The sequence below is a fragment of the Coccidioides immitis genome, assembly GCF_000149335.2.
Source record: "Coccidioides immitis RS genomic scaffold supercont3.6, whole genome shotgun sequence".
Lineage (NCBI taxonomy): Eukaryota > Fungi > Ascomycota > Eurotiomycetes > Onygenales > Onygenaceae > Coccidioides > Coccidioides immitis.
The window spans coordinates 599,774-621,859 of NW_004504312.1; the positions used below are offsets into that span (position 1 = coordinate 599,774).

Consider the following 22,086-nt stretch of genomic DNA (forward strand, 5'->3'; position numbering starts at 1 on the left):
GTATAACAAACCTGCAAGTTTTTGGTCGAATACGAAGGCAGCTTCAGTTCCTGGAAGACTGGGGAGCAGCCGTGAAGCGCACTATCGGTTGGCGGGAAAAAGGGGTTTGGCACGACCGTGTTTCGCCCTCGACCGCTCCCTCTGATTGGCCGGATCACGGCTCTGAGACGACCATCGCAGATGACAATTTCTCGTTCTGATCTCAAAAAGACCAATGGACAGCGATAGAGCCGGCGGGAACGGCATCCAAACACTGGCAGGCTACGGAGTTACTTCTGAACCATCTCAGGCTCACTGTTCACTCTGCCACGCTGCCTCAACCGAAGTGCTTTGCCTCTTGGACGAGTCGCTTTTTCCCAGCTCTTCACTCACAGCGAGCAATACACTTTTGAAGCTTGTTAGCCCTTTGCAATAGCTGCTGCAATTCGCGATGTTCCTTGCAGAACAGGGGGGCTTTATATGTACCAAGGAAGGATGCCTATGCTTTATGACTGTAATCTCATCAAAGGGCTGATGGGGTCACCAGCAATTTTAATATCCCATGTGAACCAACCATCACTGCGTGTTTTGAAGCACGTATATGTCCCTTACACAAAACAATATCTCAATTCTGGCTATAATCCAGCTCGCAACAATGGTGCACGCAAGCTAAGTCATCCTGCCAGAAGTCTACAGCATATCCCAAACTCAGGCGACATGGAACATGTGATGATAGTCATGTGCCAAAGTTCTATTACTTTATGCTTGCTACCCAGAGCCATCATAACCAGTTTTGCACAACATCCCAATGCCTGTCTATCTGACTAACGCTGGGCCCCCGGACTGCAACTTTTCCCAATGCCTTAACTGTGTTATTTACACCAAAGAGCGTATTAGATGGGGTCATCACTGGAGTCGATTAAACTCGTTCAGCGCCGATCAGCCGAGGGGAATATGAGTTACCTAGAGATTCCGCCGGATTCCGTTATCAGGACTAGCAAAACCACGTGAAAATCCTATTGCCACCTTGCAAGGAAAGAAAAGAGATCAGGCAGGTCCTAGGTACCACAGATTTTGTATGTGGTTGGTGATATCCCGCCTATCGCGAGGTTTCACGAGTTCCCCAGACGTGTTCACCGATTGAGAGCTCTGTGAGAGGCCAAGACTACTTTTGGAGGAATACAGATAAGCAGTTGTCTAAGCTGGAATAACTTGCAATGGTTATACCCCGCAAATTATAAATCATGGTTATTGTGGATATCTATTGAGCATATGTACCCTCCGTAAGATACAACCCAAAAAGTGATTCCGGATGCTTGTTGGGAGCTCATTATCAAGGTGTGCATGTATGTGCAAGCAATTTTAGAGTCTAGACATTCCCGTTAGGACTTAGTGTAAAGGACTCGCCGTGATATCCTGTCCAAGCTACAACTAGCAATGCATAAGACTCGAGAGAGATGAGCTCGGCACGGTGGGCTCATCCTCCAGAAAATATATATGTATATATATCGGCGCCTTTTCCGCCTTAGAGATTACTTGAAAAAGCTGGACGAACCTCTTGAGTCCTAGTTCAAGCAAAGTCCCCCTGCAATGCCTAAAAATAACAAAATCTAGGGAAGTTTGGTGAAGCATCATGCAACAAATGACTTCGCTAAGCTTCAATCTTCGAAGGCAGAATTCATAGGGAATGAATTCATGAAGATCGAAACCAGGAAGGAATCGGCAAAATTCCTTCTCAGGCGCTCCACAGGACTGCATTATAGCGAACCTTTCAGATGTCCACAACTTTCCATGTTCCGTATAAAATTGCATGGAACAGCAGCAAATGTCCTAAATTAATTTCTCTGAAGAAATTGCATATGGGGTGCTCCAAGAAATCAAAATAATCAGGTGGTTCCAGAATCTCCACACAACGAGACTAATGGTTTCTTTTCAGCTTGTGCAGCAAAGAGGCAGAGCATTGGTGTTGTCTGGATGGATGAGAAGGCCCTCAGCCTGCGATATTCTGGTCAGTCTGTGATTCCATTCGGCAAATTTTGGCGGACTCCGCAGATCAGGCACTCAGCCACCAACAACCTTCGTCATGAAGATTATCTTTTTCCTCAAGCGCGGTTAACTAATTTTAGTTCTGCCAGTGAATAATCAATGCTGCAAGGATCATGCATTGCTAGCAGGATTTGTATGTAACATCATGACCGCGCTAATCCTATTACAATTTAGTGAGTTCGGTGTGGCCCTCGCCAAACGTTTGGTCTCCATCAGCTCCATTGAGCGGCACGCAAAGTCAGGAGGAGGGCAGAGTGGCGGCCACCGTGCCTTTACCAGCTTCATCATGTGATTAACGAAGGAGAGGCCGGAAGGGTTGTACCCTGAAATATGCTGGCTTGAAACGCCCCAGAATGCGGATGCCTGGTGAAAAATGGGGTTCGACTCCTGTTCCCACATGGCTGACAAGGCACCTTGCTGGTTGTACGGAGCACCGCGTCAGTCCTCATCCCGCACTGCAGGGTCGAGCCAGGGTCCATGTGTTGGTTATCCAGGGATGGACAAGGATCAACTCACCGGTGTGCTGTTACATCTGAGTCGCCATCGCCAATGGCGGAGACGACTTTCACATGCATGTGCTGATTTCCATCGAGGCATTTTTGTCATTGGCTGGTCGATAGGGCAGGAAGACAGAGACCATACCATTCAGACGAGCTCTGAGTGTGTCCACAAGTCTCGGCCCAAAGCGCCGAAAGCTGCTCGCAGCCTCACTGGGGATTGGGAAGGAAGATCAAGTGAAGCGGCTGAAAAGGAGGAGCGTTAAATGGATGAAGCGGTTCCTGACCGGCTGAGCAACTGGTGGGCCGGTAGGCAGCGCCCGGCGGCCAGCGGTCTCCCCGAACGCAGACGAAAAAGACACGGGCGGGGAGCGCGGGGATGGGGGCGTCTCAATCATGACGGTCACCAACCAGGGGGGAAGATGAAGGGGCCAGGTGGAGAGGAATAGGAAAACAAAGCGCGACGGAGGGGGGAAAATTATATAGGGTTGCAACCCGCGACATCAGGAGGAAATATCCCGAAAACATGCTCCTCCAAACTGCGACGGACGGCATCAGACCCCGAATCGGAACAGGGCGGCGCGCCAGGACCACATGGAGCGGTGGCAGCAGAACCAACCGCCGCAGGCGCAGATCAAAATTCTCCTTTCGAACTGCTTGAGCTATTCGATGCCGGAGAAAGCGGGGCCTCTTCCCTCTCCGTTGTCAGTTCAGCCTTACCATTGAACTTAAAAGAACTTGGAAGGATTTGAGGTAGGATGAGATACGCTTGGAATTGAAAGAGACACACGAGAGACTGAAAAGAGTGGGAACAGCCATTCAAACAAGAGCATTTTCTCACTCAATGAATTTTCAACGTCTTTGTTTAGAGTAAGTCATCGGACAACCCGCCCGGTTGCCGCTTAGTGCTTGTCACAATATTCATTTCCGAAGTCTCAAGGTTGATCCTACGGCTCATATCCCCTTGCCTTGACTCGCCCAATGTACTCCGTATACGTAGTTTTCAACCGTGAACGACTTTCCCAGGCGCTGAGAACAGACTCAGCTGGCACTTCAGTTGAATTTTGCATCCGATTCCAACAATACTAACTCTGATCTTACTCGTTAGCCTTATCTACAGATATGGCCACCCAATACAAGGCCTAAACTATCCAAGCTCGCTTACCATCATCTAGGCATGGTGTCGGGACCAAGCCCGCCCGGATGGGGACCAAAACCGTTGGAAACTTCCCATCCAAGTCCCGTAATAGCCCCAGAAAACTTTCAACGCAGACCCAGAATGCTCCAGAAGCCGGGCAAGCCGGGCCCTGCACGAGAGTCCCTGTCAGCAACCCACCAACTAGGTCATTTTGGGTAAAACTTCTCCAGCAGATCAAAGATGATCTGCCCCAAAAGAAAAGTTGGAGGCCAAACTCTGGATAGCTGAAACTTGTCATTATCAACAAACCAGACACACGGTTGGCTGGCTCTTTTGGGGTCCGGTCCACCTCCAAAATGCCGTTGCTGGTCACATCAAAAACTTAAAAATATAACACAATCGAGTACGGAGTACTCCGTACAGAGACCGCCATGCAAGGGAACTGCGACCAACCCTGTTCTTACAAGGACAATTCTGCAGGGTTGAACGCAGACACCCTGATTTGGGTCTGTAAAACTGAGTTTACAATCCCGCAAAGCCACGCTGGAAAATTGTGCGACCTGGTTTCGGCGAAGCCCTGTCCTTCGTACTCCTGCGAAGCTTAACATAGCATGCAACCCAAGCTATTGGCGTGTGGGATATTGCCCTGTGCAGGTTTAACTGGACAGAGGAGTTCTTGCTCATTAGGCTAATGCATGGCCGAAGGAAGTATGGGGAAATTGAGTGACATCGCAGCATAACATGCCAACCCTGTACTGAACAGGAGAATATCACTGGATTCTAAAATCACGATGGACAACCTTGCAACTAATTTTGATCACCAGGACCATCTCCTGGAGAGGTCGAACCCAGATTCCTGGATCCAGGGAGAAGCAATGCCCAAACATGGAGCCTGAAAACACGGCTGGCGCCCTCTCTTAAGCTCATGAGCATCCGCGACCTTCTGTGAGCAAACTGCTTAGCCACGCATTTGCGCACAACTTCATAGAGGCTAGGCCCCAAGTGGGCGTACGAACCAACAGTCGACGTATTTCTTCTGAGGCTGCTATTGGTTACTGTGTAGTTGGAATTTGGTGGTTCTTTCAATCTTAGATGAACCGGCAAGCCAACTTGATCAGGACAATTTGTTGTCCGATTGGCCTGCACATACTCGGGCTAGTTAGTTATCGTCCTGAATGTTCGTAGCTTTCTGTACCACCCTTCATTTCTCGCTATGTGCCGTGAGTTGTAACCGGGTCCCGATCATAGGAAAGTGTATATAAAACTTGACTTCTCGCCACGCTAACATGATCAAGGATTCGACGATCTTCGAGTTTTGATTCTCTTTTGTTATTGCTCCTATGAATGAGACTTACGATCCAGATCTCGATCGGGCTGCGCGGCGCCGCGAGCAGAATCGGATTGCGCAGAGAAATCATCGTAAGTAGTCTTGATATGAACCCACGCCGCTATTTCGTAATGTTGACCATGTTGTTTCCCTTTCTTCTAGGGAGACGGAAACAGCTCGCCAGACAGAACCAGCTGCAACAATCCTCTCATCAACAACCACAGCAACATCATGAGCCTCAACAGCTCTGGCCCACAGATTGCAGGATGAATCATGATGATGATGATGAGACTGCATTATCGTTTTCTTTCAAAAGGCAGCTGTGGGAGGGCGAACCTACCACCACTACCATGCCGAAACAAGGCGGCAGGGTGAACGATGGTCATATTGGAGAAATGCAGCCCGAGCTCCTGGATGTCTTTGATAGCCTAACCCAGGAACCACCCTCGGCCAACTGGGACCCAGAACCAATCTATCCTTCTCCCTCTACAGACAATGAACCACCAAGGGAGGTGAACGGAACGGCGAGCAAGAACATCACCTTGCAACCGGTCTTGGCGCATCATGAACGTCGTACCCCCAATGATTCCGGTCGTGAATTGGACTCGAGAAGAGAGAGGCTGGCGCTACCCACCGCGTCACCACCGATGATGGACTCTTGCTCTCATGCGCAATCCATCGTCGAACTGTCGTCACGTCCAGCGATAGAGCCTCTGTCGCGATGTCCAACAAGAGATAGTCGCCTACAACAGCTCTCTCCATCCATGTCCATAGTGGATCATGAAGAACTTGAGCGGCGATCTCTGAGCGGTCGAGCGCGCACCTCTAGCTTCCGCCAGCGCCAACCTCGACGACCATGCGAACATAACAGCCATTATCAAGCACGAACAATGAGAAGCGAAAGCCAGGGGCAGACATGTTTACATCTGGCAGCCGCAAAGGGATCCTGCGCACTCATTCGATATTTCCTTGGTCGGGGCATGCGGCCTGACACGCGCGATGGTGAGGGTTTGACGGCTCTTCACCATGCGATCCGTGGCGGACACGAGGATACGGTTAACACGCTGCTTCTGGGAGGGGCAGATATCGAGGTAACAGACAGTCATGGTCGCACCGCGTTGCATTACGCCGTCGAGCAGAGGCAGGATAATATAGTGATCTTGCTGATTCACAAGGGAGCTAACATGCACGCAACTGTGTCTGGCCCGATCAGATGACGCTCCATACAGCTGAACGAAAATCAACGACCCTTCGCTCATCCATATTTCTCTCTGTCCGTGGGCCAATCTCGCAGAACTGCGATCTCTGCCTTCTGAATGCATGGTGACAGCTGGCAGCGCAGTTCCTCCTCGAGTGTGCGGGGCCGCCGCAAACAACATAAGAAAGCCGATCATCGAGAAACTTGCTTTTTTGCCTCGAAATCGAAAGGAGCCGATTGAACATTGTACCCCGCTGATTGTGCAATAGAGCCTTGTCATGCCTAATGTCTCTCTCAGCGCGTTGGCATCGTATTGTACCTCCCCCCTCCCCCCTCAGGCTGCATCTTTAATGCCATAATGAGGTTTGATGGCGTCCCTGGCTGGCTCCACCCCGGATAAGTCAATATCTTCGAAGTCAACGCCCATGTTACCGCCGTCGTCGGATATTGGTTGGCGTGGTATCACATCGATATCCGGCAGTTCACATATTCAAAGCCGCCCTGGTGGGATTCAGCCACCAGGCAGCCGATGTAAAATGGGGAGGAGCTCCCGGCCTAGCAAAGGCTTGATATGTCAGTCGGGCGTTGAGAGTTGTTATGATAAAATGGCAGAGAGTGACATCAGATATATATGGGTGACACTCACGGAGGAACTAACCGTTCACCACTCATGGCCAAGGAACGATGGACATCAGAATCACAACATAGCAGTGATCCCACTTCCCAGGTCACCTAGTTGCCCACCCTTCCACACCTCCCTCAGGAATACCACCTCTGAAGGTGAAAAAAAAAAGAAAGAAAAGACTGGTCTCGCAACTACTTCATAACTGAAATAGCTAGATAGCAATGATATTAACTAGGGAAAAAAAGTGATGTTCTATCTTCAAGCATACAATGAGTGTGTAACAGATTGGTAAAGTAATCCATTGTGAAGCAATTAAAACTTACTGAATCGGGTTAAAGTTCAGCCATCCCATCTGTGATGAGACGGAGATGTTTGATCTGGGTGTCTGTGCGATCATAGCTAGAGGAGAGAGGCAAGGGAGTGGATGTCCTATCGAGTGGAAAGCTATCGAAAAACTTAGGATACAAAGTGGAAGTGCTCGAGCCTCGACGAAGCAAGGAGCTGTGAAAATCCGGATCGATAACATCAACAAGAGATAAAAAGAAAAAAAAGAAAAAATAAGAAAACACGCGACAGACCTCTGATTTCTCTACCTGATACTATCTGGAAATATCTGGAAATGCCTATAATCTACCCCCTCTGGCCAAGTGCAATGGACGACATGCTGTACCCACTGTCAATGTAACTAGTGGGAGTCCATGTGATGTATGGAAAAACGGCGGTAGAGGTGGCAAAGAACCATCTGGAGCAAAGAGAACCTCCCCCCTTTCGAGCCTTGTAGACTTGCTAAATCATCGCCGCACAGCGTCGTATAGCTCAACAGCAGCACTGAATGTCCTTGATTTCGACGGACTTATCCGTCGCTATCCACCTGTAGTAAATTTATGACATTGTCACGCTTCCATCTGCAAAGAGGTTTCATCGAAGACCTGGCCCAAACACGAGCTGGCAAGCAGACGATAACCGATGAGCTGGAAGGGACAGTGTGTCTAGACTTCAATAACCTTGGCTGGGCTGGTGCCTCGGGCGATTTCGAGTAACCTTCTCCTGTGGCTTGACGTCGGGATGGTTCTGACCCTGAGCCTGAGCGATGGCCTGGGCATTCTTCTGGTACTTATAGACGGTCCAGTCGAAGACGTAGTCATACTGGAAGCCCTCGCGGATGAAGAGGTCTCGGAAGATCTTGCGCAGGTAGGAATAGTCTGGTTTGTCATCAAAGCGCAGGCTACGGGTGTAGTTCAAGTAGATAGCAAATTCGTTCGGGAATCCGCGGCACAACACCTCAGTAGGGGTGGTCATCTTCTTCTCCATGATACGGTCATATTTCTGCTTCTTCGTAGCTGCCTTAAGACCCTGCCACGGAAGAGAACCACGGCAGAAGTAAAGGAGAACGTAGCCCAGCGACTCGACGTCATCGCGACGCGATTGTTCTACGTAAAAGGTCAGTAGACACGTTCTGCGGCGGGAAGAAAAATCAAATCAAAAAAAAAAAAAAAAAAAAAAAAAAAAAAAAAGGTTTAATCGTAAACAGCAAAATCTCAATCACTTTGACGGAGAATACGACTTCCACAAGCCGTGGTCTGTAACCAATCGCAGAGCTGAATAAATCTGACTTGTTTTGCTGATTGCAACTTGAAAAGAGTCCTTCATGTCCTGAAAAGGGCACTCAAGTGAATTGCAACTGAGTCTAGCGGGTCATTCGGGGACTATCCTGCTGATTGAGATTTTGCTGATGTTTTGTTTTCTTTTGAAAAGATGAGGTGCAAAACGTGCCAAGTGTTCAGGACAGGAGAGGTGGACAGTACATACCGACACCCAGATGCGTGTTGATCGAGGCATAGCGAGCCGTGCCAGTCAAGTTCTTGTTTTCACGGTATGGAATGTGGAAGTGCGTCTTCGGGTCACGGTATTTCTTGGCCAGACCGAAGTCAATGACGTTGACCTGGTTTCCACGCTTGCCAATGCCCATAACGAAGTTGTCGGGCTTGATGTCGCGCTATCGAAAAATCCAGAATTAGCATGTCACAACCCCGAAAAGAGGCTGATACGAGAAGGGAGGAGAGAAGACTTGAGGCAATGCCACAAGGCAACGTTTGAAGCAGCGTTGCCCAGCGGGAACATTCGGGCACAGTAGTCGATAGCAATGGTCCCGATGGAAGAAAAACACTCACTGCCAACCATGTTAGCAGATAGTCATTTCGATGATATGATGCCTGGAGTGGTTACCATGGAGAAAGGACTTTGCGTGGATGTATTCGATACGGGAGATGAGCTGGTCGGCGAGCAGCAGCACGGTCTTGAGCGAGAACTTGCGGTTGCAGAAGTTGAAGAGATCCTCGAGCGAGGGGCCGAGCAGATCCATCACCATGGCGTTGTAGTCACACTCGGTGCCAAACCATCGAACGAAGGGGATGCCGACCCCGCCGGCAATCGACTTGTAGACACGGGCCTCATATTCCAGCTGCGGGTGCTTGGCCTTGACGCTCTCGAGTTTGATGGCGATCTCCTCGCCGGAGATGATGTTGGTGCCTGGCGGAAAAAAAAGAAAATAAAAAGAGGATGTGAGCAGACTGGAGTGTTGAAGCACACGGAAAGAGGATCAATCTGAGAAGCATACCCAGGTAGATGTCTCCGAACGAGCCGCTGCCAATCTTGCGGCCGATACGGTACTTGTTCCCGACGCGGAGATCCTACAAGCAACAGGTCAGATTTCCGTTCCGGCACGTCTTGGCGAAGGGTCCCTGGGAGTGAGTACCATTGTTGTCATTTCTCGCTGGGAGTGTCTGTGAACAGGATTTCAAGGATCCGTCACGGACGTCTGTGAGTCAGTATGTGAGTGTTGGTGTTGGAGTTGGAGTTGAGATGCTCAGGATCTCTGCTGAGCGTGGTCTGGGGAAGATGAAGGGTGGAGGGCGATGATGGCTCGGAAGAAGTGTTGTTGTGATGCTGGGAGTGGCAGCGGCGGGCGTTGCAGGCGAGGCGGTGAGCGCCAAGCCAGGGAGTGCCACGTCGGGGAGCGCCTGCGCTGTGAAGTCAGCAGGCCGCTTCGATTGGCTGTCGACAACCCCCCCGGCAACTGACAAAGGGTGCAGGTGATTTGCTGCTTGGCTGCCATCGGCCGGCTTTATACGACCTAAATTTAGTCCGGAGCGCGGAGTACTGTACGGACTTGCTGCGACGGAGTTCTCGCTCGCCAACCTTGGCTTTTTTGGGTGGTGACGAACCGGAATAATAATGCCCAAACACCGAGCTTACAGGCTGGAGCTCTCTGCCGTCCAGATGATGGTCTCCGACTGCTTCACACCAAACAATCTCGACGTGCAAGCCTCTACCTCTCGTTCAACGCCCATCCCATTTGAAATCCTCAAACCATCTTGTCCCTTAATAATTGACGCCCAGATGTTCAAGTCTCATTGGGGCTGCCAAGTTCGGTGGTGAGGGAATGGGTTAGCCTCTTCCTGGAAGTGAAACCTCTCTATGATCGGGGTGGAGTTTAACACACACCCCCCCCCCCCCAAAAAAAAAAGTCCACGCCTTCACAACTCTTCCTCCGTAGTTACACAATCCTAACCCGATTTGAGGCTTCCCTGCTAACTGAGATCAAGGGTACCATAGCAAATGACTGAAAGCATAGATAAAGCCAAAGCTGAAGCCCCTGCCCTGTTGCTGCCCTGTCACTTGACTGCTGGCCGAGGGGATAGCGTCATTGATTAGACGCATCCAGTCTACAGATCTCTCCTGACCCCTCGCCCCATTGCAAGCTTGATCTCCCTTTCTCTCGACACAATAATGGTTTCTCTGTCAGAAGATGACCGTGCTGTTATTATGCGCCATCTCTTGAGTTGAATTCCCCTGCGGCTTGGCCGAGGCACAGAATGATGGGGTGTTCTTTCAGGCTGTTAAGAAGCAAGGGAATCTTCGTGGGAGCCCATAATGGGGAGCTAGTTACTACCTTTCACAGTAGTTTTGGCTTGATGCAGGCGCTGAAACCTCTCCATAACCACCCTTTGCGGCCTCACCAATCTTATTAAACCACAGACATGCTTACATCCCCCTAAATCGCATTGGTAGGATAAGCGATGTGTGGCCTTATTCCTTAGGTTTTGATCTGAGCAGATACCCAAATACTCCGGGCACTGAAATGCTGCAGTGCTTCTTCACATACATCAATATGGTAGCATAGGGGACAGAGACTCCTTCTGGCTAAGTGTAAGGGACTTCCCATGATTCTTCAGTTAAAACGCCGGTATACCCGTGAGGGGGGTCTGTCCACGGTGCTTTTGAAGCGCGCGCCTTATGATCAGGGTTCCATGCTCCGTAGAACGTGGACTATGATCGGGCTTAGACTTCAACAATGCTTTTATATCTACAGATCAGGCCAGCAAATTGATGAATTGGCCAATCATATCTTCAGAATGACCGTTGGAGTCCGAGCACGGGGCGCCGTGACTGCTGGGCGGCGGCCTATGCATGTAGTTGGGAGCTGGCAGCTTGTCGTTTCGGCGAGCACCTCTGCCACCACCCCAGGGCGCGCCAGGAAGTGCTTCCAAATCAAGGTTATACAGTGGGAATGCCAAGGGACTCGGACACATTTTGTTAAAAGAGGGTATCGAATGTAGACAAGACAAGAGACCCGGCGGAATACGGAGTGCCTATCCAGCACAACCATATAGATCCCCTCAGCTGTACGCTTGTACCAATTTAGCGCCTCTAAGTCCCTCTATCAACATCAACTGGGAAACAAGAACATACTAATCATGGTGGTGACAGATCTAAGTGGTATAATCTTCCTGCTCAGAGACACTTCCTTGCGTTCTCTATACGTCTGGCTTCTTTGTACTAGCCCTTCTACCCATGTTTTCAGTACTAATCAAAGCTTCTTGTAATAACTAGGGAAAATGCATCCCAGTTCTCTCAGGTAATGAAGTGTTGATTCCAACGCTCTGGATATAGACCTTGAATACGATGCTCACCAGCCATCTGAGATTTGTTTTATATCAAAAGTATTATGGAAGTGTCAACTAACTAACTTATTTCTAGAAAATCCTGTTCAATGCACACCAGCAATGCTTCCGAACAATCCGAATGAGTATTCTCGCCGCTCCTCTTTCTTCAAAACATGGATTCAACTACCGATGCTAGAGAACATCTGTGCTCAGACTTGTGCTCAATATCTGGCGGGATCTGGCCTGGACAACCGAAAGGTTCTGTCCACCAATGATCCTCACTTTCTACTCCCCCTCATGAGACCTGCGGATGAGTGTGTTTGAAAACCGCTTTTGGTTTCTGGGCAATTTAAAAACCGAGACTCCGCTATCAGTTGCCCTTGTGCGTCTCGAAGTCTAGCTGAGGCAGCTGGTTTGGTTATTAAAGCGGCCTGACTCCGACGCTAATCCAGGCCTAGTGCGAACAGTTGATTTGGGAAAAATCCAGAATTCCCCCTCAAACTACGTCGTACGTCGTACGGGGGGGATTATTTTTAGCCGATCGTTGACATTTTATTTGACCCCCTCCATACTCCGTACAGAGTACTCCATAGTCTAGAGTATATCCGCTCGTTGACTGGCGGGTGTCTACGGAGTACTCCGTATACAACAAAAATTCGCGCCCATAAGGCCAGCAAAGCAAACGAAGCCCCGTAAATCAACCATGGCAGCCAGTCTCCAGATGGTTGGTGAAAGCGCCTCGACTATTATTGTGCTCGGTTGGCCAACGACATATTAAGGAAATGGAAAGGAATGAGGGCAAATGACGAGGACGACGCCTTCCAGTAGATCCTACAGGATTTGAGAATCCAATACCCGTTCTTGTTGGACAGGTCGTTATTTCGACAACTGACGGCTCTCGTTATATGCAACGACCTTCAATTGGGTGATGATGACAGTCGGTTGGCTGTTGGTGTTGGTGACACTCAGCAGTGTACCCCAGTCAGCGTCAGCCGCGCTGACGGATAGCGTCTGGACCAGTCAGCCGCGGCCAAAGCACCGCGCAACATCAGCTTCGATTTCTGACGAGTGACCGCTCGTCGCAGTTTGTGCATATCGCATGTATGGCATAGTTGTCGTTATACATACCTTCGGCACAGGCCGAAGGGGCGGCTGGCACCAACACTGCGAACATACGTATCTGATCAAAACATTTGGGCAGGTCGTTATGGTATAACTACGCCAATCAATTCAGGCCGCACAAGCAAGGGGGAAAAAAAAAGGCGGAAAAGAAAAGGAGCACAGTTCAAGACGAATCTGAGTGGACATTCAACAACATGCATCTTCAGTCTCACCAGCAAACTGCGGCTGCTACTGCTACTGTTAATCCATCCACGATCGAAGTTCTTCGTTCTTTAGATGGAACCATTGCCTGGGGCCAATCCGGAACGGCAAGGAGCGATTTCAGGAGTAAGTCCAACGATTCCAATCCTGTCCCTTCCATCCTTTTTTTTCCGGCATCAATGATGAATGTCAAGGCGATGTGATCACCCGGCCTAGCCTGCGCATGCTCGCCGCCATAGTCGAAACATCCCTCGGCGATGACGTCTTCCGCGAAGACCGCACGACGCTCGATTTCGAAGCCCATGTCGCCTCCATAACCGGCCGTGAGGCAGGCATGTTTGTCGTCACGGGAACCATGGCCAACGAACTCTGCCTGCACTCGCTCATTTCTTCCCGTCCCTGCGGTATCCTGCTTGATGCTGCCGCGCATAGCGTCAATTTCGAGGGCGGTGGACCTTCAATACTGAGTGGTGGGATGATCCAAACCGTGCGTCCTTCAAACGGGAAGTATCTTCGCGTTGAAGATCTAGAAAAACATGCTGTCATCGACGATGACGATGTGCATAAATGTCCCACGGGAATCATATCGATGGAGAACACCGCCGGCGGCATCATCCTGCCCCTGCATGAACTCCGGCGCATTCGTGACTGGGCGAAACGGCACGACGTCAAGACACACCTCGACGGAGCACGTTTGTTTGAGGCTGTGGCTGCGGGTGCAGGCTCTCTGAGAGAATACTGCGCGCTCGTCGATGTTGTGTCCGTGGATTTCAGCAAGAATCTAGGCGCGCCGATGGGGGCGATGGTGCTGGGGGATGCAAGCTTGATACGTCGAATGCGGAGGACGAGGAAAGGTATTGGGGGCGGGATGAGGCAGGGCGGTGTGATTACGGCTGCTGCAAGGGAGGCGCTGTTTGAGAATTTTGGCATGGGCGCAGAGATTGAGAAGCCGGTGCTGAGGGATGTGCACCGCGTTGCTGAGAGGCTGGGAGAGGAGTGGGTTAGGAGAGGGGGACGATTGACCAAGGAGGTTGAGACGAATATCGTTTGGTTGGACATTGATGCGCTGGGGATCGATAGACGGACACTGATTGACCTGGGGAAGAAATACGGCGTAGTGTTAGACAGTCCGAGGGTGGTATGTCATCACCAGATTGATGCACAGGCCGTTGCCGATCTGGTGAGGCTCTTTGACCATCTCCTGGGCGTCAACAAACATAACGGCATCAACGGTAACGGCAATCTCCTCTCGCAATAGCACGTTTATGCCATTACCACCAATATTTCTTTTTTTTTTTTTCCTTTTCTTTTTTTTGTTTTTGGAGCAGGGAACATTTGGTAATATCAAGGGAAATAACATGGGCGTTTCTCTAGATGTTAGAGGCCGTTATTTAAGCCTTGCGTATAAATTTGCGAAGAAGGTTCACGATTGAAAATAAAAAGATAGTTAAATTCCACTTCAAAACTAGATATCTTGATGAAGAGCTGTACATCCATATCCATTATCTGAGGATTGAGCTAACCGCATATCAAGGTCCAGAACTCCGTAAAGGATATCAATATTTCAATCTCGGGCAGCGCAGGATGATATGTCGTGTACAAGAGTTCATATTTTTTTCAATTCCAATACGTCGAGATCTATCTACAGGGAATTATCTATATTCTATTAAGATTTGGAAGCATATCTAATTGTTATTGTTAAAGTATCTTCTTCAATTCCTCCTGTTGGCCCTCGTCATTGACACGGCACCATGCTCCGTTTACAGCCCTCTATACATACGCTCGGAGAAACTCAAAGCCATCATTGACCGCCTTGATGGCACGCGCATTCCGTTTAAAATCGCGATACATGTCAAACAAATGCAAAGCATCCTCCAAAATCACCAACTGAGCCGGCACACCGTTTTCGATCAGAGCCTCGTATGTTCTTTGCGACTGTTGCCAGGGGACAAGATCGTCTCGTGTTCCGTGGATAAAGAAGGTTGGTGTCCTATACCTGCCAGCTCGGATGTGTGCCAGAGGACTGATGTTTCGAATCTGCTCGATGGATGGAGATGGAAGTTTCGTCGGAATACGCTTTCTGGACAGCCCGTTGATGAGGATGGGTAACGACTGGCCCTCCCAATTCATATGAAGAATGATGCGCGAGCGGGCGTCGTCGAGAGACATCCAACCTCCCAACGCGCGTTTCGACGCACCGGGAGAATATCCTACAATTGGCTTGTCACAGAGTCCTTCGTAAAGATGCTCGTAGCCTTCCGACCTAGGGGAAGAAGAAAGAGGGACAGGTTCCTGATTAAAGGGCCGATTAGGTCGAGACCAGAATGGGTCTTCGTAGTCAGTCGGGCAGTAGAACGCGAACACGGCTTCTGGAGGCCTGATTCCCAACGATGATGCCATCCACCCCAGCGACATAGCAAGTTGTCCCCCGGATGACCACCCTACGGCTACGACTCTGTCGCCGTCGGCACAGATGTCTGGGCGCCCAGGGAGGGTGAGATTAGGTAGTATATTTCGTGCCCAATACAATGCATCGCAAACGTCCTGCATGGCTCCTTCGTGGAGCGAAACTTCGGGACATAGTCTGTAATCGATGCTGATAGGCAAGAATCCAGCACGCAGAAGGATTTTGGTCTGGTCGTCGCGGATGTCTTTGCGTGTATACATGACGTGACCTCCACCATGGATCATGAGAGCTAAAGAGACGATCCAAGCATCAGTGTCCGCGACCGACTATATTCTCCACTCCAGATTAAGAACAATTGAACAAGAATGGTGTTGACTGACCAATCGGGAGCGGCTTTCCCAGTCCATTATTGCCATTGGGATAGTAGATATCGGCTGATAGGGGGATCCCATCTCGTTCGCCGTAAACGACTGTTTCTCTTTCAAGTTGAGGAGGGTAAGTAGGAGGCGGCGATGAACGAGAAGAAGATGGTTCGACGCTGGATGGGCGTGTTGAGGCCGCCTCAGTCGGGGAAGAAGATGGCAGTCTTGACGCTGAGGTCGATGATGCCGGACCCAAACGACGACTATATGTCTCGGGAGTGGCCGTCACCGACACCAACCCAGCGAGGCCTTGAACGTCAGAGATGGTGGCAAACTGCGAATGTGAGATGGAAACAGCAAAGCGCTTGTTCATCTCGGAGAAAAGCTCCGTAGCCAGCAGAGAGTCGATCCCGAGATCCTCGAGAAGCGCATTAGGCGAAATGGACTCTAGGGGAATTTCCAGTATGTCCTGCAGCATTTCCTGGATTTTCTCCAGTGACGAAGACGCCGATGACGATACGGGCTGAATGTCAGGTATGGGCATATCTGCCGGGACTCTTCTAGCAGAGAGTTCGAGCTCCTTTTGTAGTGACATGGATCCAAAACTATCCGCATTTCCAGTTGGACTTGCTGCTGCTCTTGTTATTGTGGCTGTCGACCTCGTTATGTCAGGCACCTGTGGGCTTTCATTCACCGGAGCCCATGTATCCTGAACTGGGCGTGTTTGTGATGCTGGAGTCATTTTGCGGTTGTCATTGTTGTTGAGCCTCCCAAGAATCTTCGACAAAGACTTGACCGAAACTTTCTGAAATTCGATTGCCCTTATAGTAAAGACGATGTTCCCCGAGAGCGGCTCAAACACGAAAATATCGCACGTCAGCCTCTTGGGAGTGGGTATCTCATACTTGCCATATGCTGTCCACGCGTGCTTATCCTCTCTCGCATGCTCGATGAATTCTCGGCTCAGCTCAATGTCGCCGATGAAATTGCACACCCACATCTCGCCTGGATTCTCTTCGCCTAGCGCAAAGCAGTTAGCCAAAACGCCCGAGACCTGCGTAAAGCTGTCGATCAGTACTGGGTCGCAGACGCCCGTTCCCATGTTGGGTGGTCGTGCTGGCGGCATGGTAATGTGGGCGACGGCTTCCTGGCCTAGGTTGTAGATACTTTGAATCCCGCGATAGTAGTCTACGTATGTCACCACTGGGCGAAACGCTTTGTAGACTGTAGGACCTTTGTAGCCGATTGACATGGGAGAATTTTGGATTTCGTGACATCGTTGAAGTATCAGGCTTTGAAGTGAGCGGAACGGACTGATGGTCGAAGACGCCGAAATACTACTGCTGCTGGACTCTTCGGAAATTAACGTGACGCACCCTGTGCCGTGTGTTGTGATCGCCGCCTCAGCCGCAAGAGGATTAGTTTGCCTGTCATGGCTGTAGATTGAGAATTCCCATGATAGCGATTTCTCTACTGCTTGCAGCCTCAAGAATATTTTCCCAACTGGATTGAGTACGAGAGGCGAAGACATTGCCAATCTTGATACGCGCGGTACCAAATCTGTCTCAGCATGCGTCAACAAGCGGGAGGCTGTTAGGACGAATTCCGTATACATCGATGCTGGACAGAGGCTTTGGTCAACGACTTCGTGTCCTTGCGTACCTAGCTGGTAGAGTTCATTCTTGGGATTGATTTCGAATAGAGCAACGTTCTCTTCACCGCTACCATCCCGATAAGATAGGTTATGATTGGTAGGATGTAGTCGTCGAATCAACTCAGTATTCTCATCCAAGGTTGTTTCAGGGCCCGTAATAGACGTCTCCTCCCACACGGCCGTCGCCGGTTTATAATCTAACCAATGACGGGTTTTTGCAAACTGGTACGGAGGTAGATTAATCCAATTGTATGATGAGCGCTGATGGGGGTGAAATGGCCAGAACTGCACCCTCACTCCTCTTGACCATAAGCAAGATGTAGCATTTGCGAGGTTGAGTTGGGAATTCACATCGGATCGAAGAGGTGTGGCAATATAGATATGCTGGTCGAGGTGATTAATAGTGGCTCGTTTGATCATGGGTATGATTGGCGATCCTGATCCTGCTTCGAGCCATAACACAGGGCCATTGTGTGCTTGCTGTTCGATCCTCCTAACAGCATTCATAAAGTGAACAGGTGCACGAGTGTGTCGGGCGATTTTGTCTGCAGTGATGGCCTGGCTCCAATCATCATCATTGTCGATGCATGCTTCAATCGGTATCGCAGGGGCTTGGAAACTAAGTTCTCCAGCTGCTTGAAGGAGACCAGGAATAATGTTATCTAGGAGACGTGAGTGGAATGCATGGCTGTTTTCCAAACGTTTCATCCGGAAATGGCATGTCGCTGATAGTAATGATGCTGCTTTCTCGACTGCCTGAATAGATATCTCATCGCCGGCAATGACGAAGCTTTGAGGGCCGTTGTAACATGCAATATCGGCCGAAAAGCGCGGCTGCTGCTGCTCAGCGAGACGGAGGAGATGCTCTACATCCAATAACTTTCCCTCAACAGCCAACATTAAACCATTCTGGGGAGGGCTGCAGTGTGTCTGCAGCAGTCGGGCACGCTGTGCAACGAGTCGAACTGCTTCAACAACGGACAACGATCGAGCCACACACAGCGCGGTCAGCTGACCAAAACTATGCCCGATGAGTTTGTCGACCTTCAGGCCAGAATCCAGCCATGATTTAGCGCATGAATATTGGATCGAGAAGAGGGTACAGTGTAAAATCACCAAGTCCTCGATCGGGCCAGGATTGAAAATGGTTGGGAACAAGACACTGGGGAGGTCTAGCTCCTGCGCGCAGGCAGACTCGCATTCGGCCTAGTAGAAGTCATATCTCAGCAAAAAGATTCTAGTTAGATTAAGGAGCCATAACTTACGAGGTAGCGCTGCAAGACCACGCAGTTATCGTACAGGTCTTTCGAGATGTGTGCCAGCTTCCCGTCCTGGCCACCAAAGCAGAGCACAACGGCGGGACGTTGGTGGCTGGATCTTACTTCGGTAGATGTGGTGCCGGAAGCAATCTTCTCTAGTTGGCTAGAAAGATCCCGGACGCTGGAAGCGGTCAGTGTGAGGAAGTGTTCGAAGTCCCGATTCTGTTTGATGGCCAGATTGTAAGCGATATCGGACAGACTCAGTCTGTCGCCTGTTGAGAGGAACATTCTCAGAGGTTCACAGTAGGAACGAACTGCTTCCGCCGTCTTCCCGGATATATATATAGGATAATGAGAACAAGCGGGAGAGGATACAGCGGGAGAAGTCGACGCAGTGGCTTCCTGAAGAACGAGAGCCGCGTTGTTCCCTGACGCACCATAGTTGTTGATCAATGCTATGCGCCGTTTGGTGGCTTTCCACTCGCGCGATTGCGTCGGTATCACAACATGATCTTTACCCAAGGGCTCAATCTTAGGGTTGAGACGATTGAAATTGGCTAGCTTGGGTATAGTCTTCTTCTGCATCATCAAAATGGTTTTCAACAGCGACGCTACGCCCGAGGACGCTTCTGTATGTCCAATATTGTCTTTGACGGAACCAACAAAGACGTCATCCTGTCGGTCCACGCTCCCAAATGTCTCCCGGATGCTCCTGAACTCGTTTGGGTCGCCGACTTGAGTACCCGTACCGTGAGCTTCTACGTAGGTTACCTCAGCAGGAAGGGTCCCGGACACTCTTAATGCCTTTTTGTAAAGGGCAACCTGAGACGCTGAATCGGGTACGATAATAGGAGAACAGTTGGATCCCTGATTCACGGCAGATCCGGTGATGATGCCGAGGATGGAGTCCCCGTGCTGCACTGCATCTTGAAGGCGCCTCAATACCACCATACCTGCCCCTTCAGCACGGCAATATCCATCCGCATCAACGTCGAATGCTTTGGATGCTCCAGTTGGACTCAAGAACCCTGCTCCAATCAGGTTTTGCGTCATACGCGAGCTGGTCACGGCACAGGCGCCGCCCGCCAAGGCCACGGAGCAATCATGGGTCTGAAGTGCCTTGCAAGCTGTATGAATGGCGACAGCAGAGGCAGAGCATGCCGTGTCCAGCGTGACCGACGGCCCAGACCATCCAAAAAAATGGCTAATTCGACCGGCAATGAACGATCTCAAAGTACCCGTCAGCGAGAAGGCATTGATAGGGTGCGAAGCCACATTGCAATCATAATCGTCGTTAGCAACCCCAACGTAGCATCCTATGTCTCGATCGAATTCACCGGAGCGAAGGCCGCAGTATCCCGCGGATTCCATTGCTTCGTAAGCAACTGCCAGAGACATCCTCTGCTGGGGGTCCATGGACTTGGCTTCACGACCCGAAATGCCGAAGAATTGGTGGTCAAATACATCTGGCTCCCGAACGTAGCCGCCCCAGAACGGCCCCTTCGGTTCACGATTGAGACAAGACGGTTTGAATCGATCCTCAGGAAACGGCCGGACCACGCATGTCCCAGCTTTGATCAAGTCCCAGAACTCCTCCAACGAGTCGGCATCAGGGTACCTGCAGGCCATTCCAATGATGGCAATTGCAGAGTCGGGGATGTTAGCTTCTTCTTGATCCTCCAGCATCGTTGCTGCTGTGGTGGGTGTCGCTGTTGGCGGTGACGATAATGCGGCGGTGCTAGACAATCCCTTGTTAGCGATTCGGGGGACCAAGACCTTTTCACCAATCATGAAGTGACCAAAACTTCGGCCCTTAAGCAACCAAGTGTCAAACACCAGATCCCATCTAGATTGCTGGGTAAGGATTGATTGCAGGGCGATGCTATGGAGCGATCCTTGTGTGATAGCTTCTCCGTTCATGTTAGACAGGAGAGAGCTATTCAATCCATTGGCATCCGGGAACTGGAAACGTTCGTCACGCTGGCAAAGGTATAAAAGGTCACGTAGTCCGGGAAGATGGTCCCGATGATGCCAGCGTCCTCGCGGTTCAAGCAACATGGCAGGCAAATTCAGCCGGGCCAGCTCCGACATGAACGGAGCCGAGTCCCGCTCTGGGAGGGTGATTGTTACGGTTTTCGCATCAGTGTGGCACGAGATGTAGGCCTATAATACATTGTATGAGCTGCGAAACTGAGTATTTTGAATTATTGACGGTACTAACTTTAGGATACAGCGCCATAGTGTGTTCCAATTGCTTCCAATGCGTATCCGATTTCCATCGAACAGCAACAGCTGATGCACATTCAGACACGTTATGATTGAGTGCATCGAAATCGACCCAGGCTCCAAGACACATAGCCAGGCGCACCGCTTTCGAAGATAGAGATTGAAATTGCGCTTCGCTTCGCGCACAAGAAACGGATATCGCAGTCAAGAATCCCAGGCAAAATCCTTGAACGTCTGATATATTTGACGGATTTTGGCATCCACTGTCGTCGTTACTGTCAAAGAAGTAGCCATGGCTGAGCTTCCAAAATTCGATAATCTGATATACCACCGTTAGTGGGCTTATGATGATGTTGTTCGAGGGTAGCGGTTCTGAGGATAATATCGCGGCTGGGTCTCCTCCTTCAGTCAGGAAACGGACGAGTTCATTCAACTTTTTCTTAGCCGGAATCTTGTCTAAACTGGGGCAAACGTCGAGAACGGCGGGCCAAAGCGCCGGAAGTTCTGAGATTGTCGTCGAAAGGAAATCTAAAGCCGGGTTGTCTTCCAGGAACTTGCGCATCTCGAGCATTGACTCGGATGTGACAGTGCCCTGAGGTCCAAATAACACTGAGATGCCATCTGCTTCCTGACAGCCGTCTACTCGGCCGTGCACCCGGCTATGGCACCCTTCGCTGTTCATAGTTTCAATTATCGTTCTGGCCATTGGGGAAGGGGTTGCTGGAGAACAGTGAATCAAGGATCAATGCATTGGAAAGACATTAGAGGTGGTAGTTGTAGGGCTGTCATTGTACTCTATACAGGAGTGTGAGCGTCTGGAGTAGTGTGGATCTGAGAACAGTGGGTTGGCAACAATGACACCAATTCATCACACATGCTGTGCGAGAGAGAAAGGCTGTGATAATATTCTTCGGTTCAGCCAAATCTCAATGTCAGCGTTAACTACATATTGTCAGCCCTTGTAATGTTGGCTTACTCCTATGGAAAGCCTATTTTCAGCACGGATGCATGGATCCTTCATGAGCCAATGACAAGTCAGCGGTCTGAACTTTGTTTTGCCCTATCGGAGAAATGTCAATAAGCAATGTATCCAAGTCGC

General features: G+C 50.1%; 7 protein-coding genes across 7 annotated transcripts; 4 read left to right on the forward strand and 3 right to left on the reverse strand.

Moving 5' to 3' along the window:
- The first annotated feature begins 237 nt into the window (after positions 1-237).
- CIMG_13684 (uncharacterized protein) lies at positions 238-1,238 on the forward strand. The gene has a single exon (XM_004446255.1). It carries the CDS (start codon positions 460-462, stop codon positions 805-807), a length of 348 nt encoding a protein of 115 aa, XP_004446312.1. The 5' UTR covers positions 238-459; the 3' UTR covers positions 808-1,238.
- A 101-nt stretch (positions 1,239-1,339) lies between these two features.
- On the reverse strand, positions 1,340-2,737 carry CIMG_11066 (uncharacterized protein). Its single transcript, XM_012358223.1, has 2 exons — positions 2,542-2,737; positions 1,340-2,442 (listed from the first exon to the last, which is right to left on the reverse strand). Exons 1-2 carry the CDS (start codon positions 2,668-2,670, stop codon positions 2,137-2,139), a joined length of 435 nt encoding a protein of 144 aa, XP_012213646.1. The 5' UTR covers positions 2,671-2,737; the 3' UTR covers positions 1,340-2,136.
- Positions 2,738-2,788: 51 nt separating this feature from the next.
- On the forward strand, positions 2,789-3,944 carry CIMG_13685 (uncharacterized protein; the record flags this gene model as incomplete). Its single annotated transcript, XM_004446256.1, has 4 exons — positions 2,789-2,831; positions 3,009-3,226; positions 3,392-3,462; positions 3,698-3,944. 4 exons carry the CDS (start codon positions 2,789-2,791, stop codon positions 3,942-3,944), a joined length of 579 nt encoding a protein of 192 aa, XP_004446313.1.
- Positions 3,945-4,808: 864 nt separating this feature from the next.
- On the forward strand, positions 4,809-7,072 carry CIMG_03158 (uncharacterized protein). The gene is made up of 3 exons (XM_001243716.2): positions 4,809-4,880; positions 4,956-5,079; positions 5,150-7,072. Exons 2-3 carry the CDS (start codon positions 5,001-5,003, stop codon positions 6,202-6,204), a joined length of 1,134 nt encoding a protein of 377 aa, XP_001243717.1. The 5' UTR covers positions 4,809-4,880; positions 4,956-5,000; the 3' UTR covers positions 6,205-7,072.
- A 138-nt stretch (positions 7,073-7,210) lies between these two features.
- CIMG_03159 (CK1/CK1/CK1-D protein kinase) lies at positions 7,211-9,568 on the reverse strand (the record flags this gene model as incomplete). Its single annotated transcript, XM_001243717.2, has 6 exons — positions 7,211-8,240; positions 8,620-8,806; positions 8,859-8,980; positions 9,037-9,339; positions 9,428-9,500; positions 9,566-9,568. 6 exons carry the CDS (start codon positions 9,566-9,568, stop codon positions 7,807-7,809), a joined length of 1,122 nt encoding a protein of 373 aa, XP_001243718.2. The 3' UTR covers positions 7,211-7,806.
- A 3,404-nt stretch (positions 9,569-12,972) lies between these two features.
- CIMG_03161 (alanine racemase TOXG) lies at positions 12,973-14,536 on the forward strand. The gene is made up of 2 exons (XM_001243719.2): positions 12,973-13,205; positions 13,274-14,536. The coding sequence occupies exons 1-2, from the start codon at positions 13,073-13,075 to the stop codon at positions 14,335-14,337; spliced, it is 1,197 nt and encodes a 398-aa protein (XP_001243720.2). The 5' UTR covers positions 12,973-13,072; the 3' UTR covers positions 14,338-14,536.
- Positions 14,537-14,671: 135 nt separating this feature from the next.
- On the reverse strand, positions 14,672-21,821 carry CIMG_03162 (polyketide synthase). Its single transcript, XM_001243720.2, has 4 exons — positions 20,983-21,821; positions 18,768-20,924; positions 15,867-18,708; positions 14,672-15,775 (listed from the first exon to the last, which is right to left on the reverse strand). The coding sequence occupies exons 1-4, from the start codon at positions 21,691-21,693 to the stop codon at positions 14,850-14,852; spliced, it is 6,636 nt and encodes a 2,211-aa protein (XP_001243721.2). The 5' UTR covers positions 21,694-21,821; the 3' UTR covers positions 14,672-14,849.
- Between the last annotated feature and the right edge of the window lie 265 nt (positions 21,822-22,086).

Excerpts from the sequence above, each read along its gene's own strand:
- CIMG_03158 (XM_001243716.2), top strand. The coding sequence starts at position 5,001 with ATGAATGAGACTTACGATCCAGATCTCGATCGGGCTGCGCGGCGCCGC. Across the intron at positions 5,080-5,149 it reads GATTGCGCAGAGAAATCATC|GGAGACGGAAACAGCTCGCC; the intron begins GTAAGTAGTCTT and ends CCTTTCTTCTAG.
- CIMG_03162 (XM_001243720.2), bottom strand. The coding sequence starts at position 21,693 with ATGGCCAGAACGATAATTGAAACTATGAACAGCGAAGGGTGCCATAGC. Across the intron at positions 20,925-20,982 it reads CTATGGCGCTGTATCCTAAA|GCCTACATCTCGTGCCACAC; the intron begins GTTAGTACCGTC and ends AATGTATTATAG. Across the intron at positions 15,776-15,866 it reads GGGAAAGCCGCTCCCGATTG|CTCTCATGATCCATGGTGGA; the intron begins GTCAGTCAACAC and ends TCGTCTCTTTAG.
- CIMG_13684 (XM_004446255.1), top strand. The coding sequence starts at position 460 with ATGTACCAAGGAAGGATGCCTATGCTTTATGACTGTAATCTCATCAAA.
- CIMG_11066 (XM_012358223.1), bottom strand. The coding sequence starts at position 2,670 with ATGGTATGGTCTCTGTCTTCCTGCCCTATCGACCAGCCAATGACAAAA. Across the intron at positions 2,443-2,541 it reads TCAGATGTAACAGCACACCG|CAAGGTGCCTTGTCAGCCAT; the intron begins GTGAGTTGATCC and ends CCGTACAACCAG.
- CIMG_03161 (XM_001243719.2), top strand. The coding sequence starts at position 13,073 with ATGCATCTTCAGTCTCACCAGCAAACTGCGGCTGCTACTGCTACTGTT. Across the intron at positions 13,206-13,273 it reads GGCAAGGAGCGATTTCAGGA|GCGATGTGATCACCCGGCCT; the intron begins GTAAGTCCAACG and ends ATGAATGTCAAG.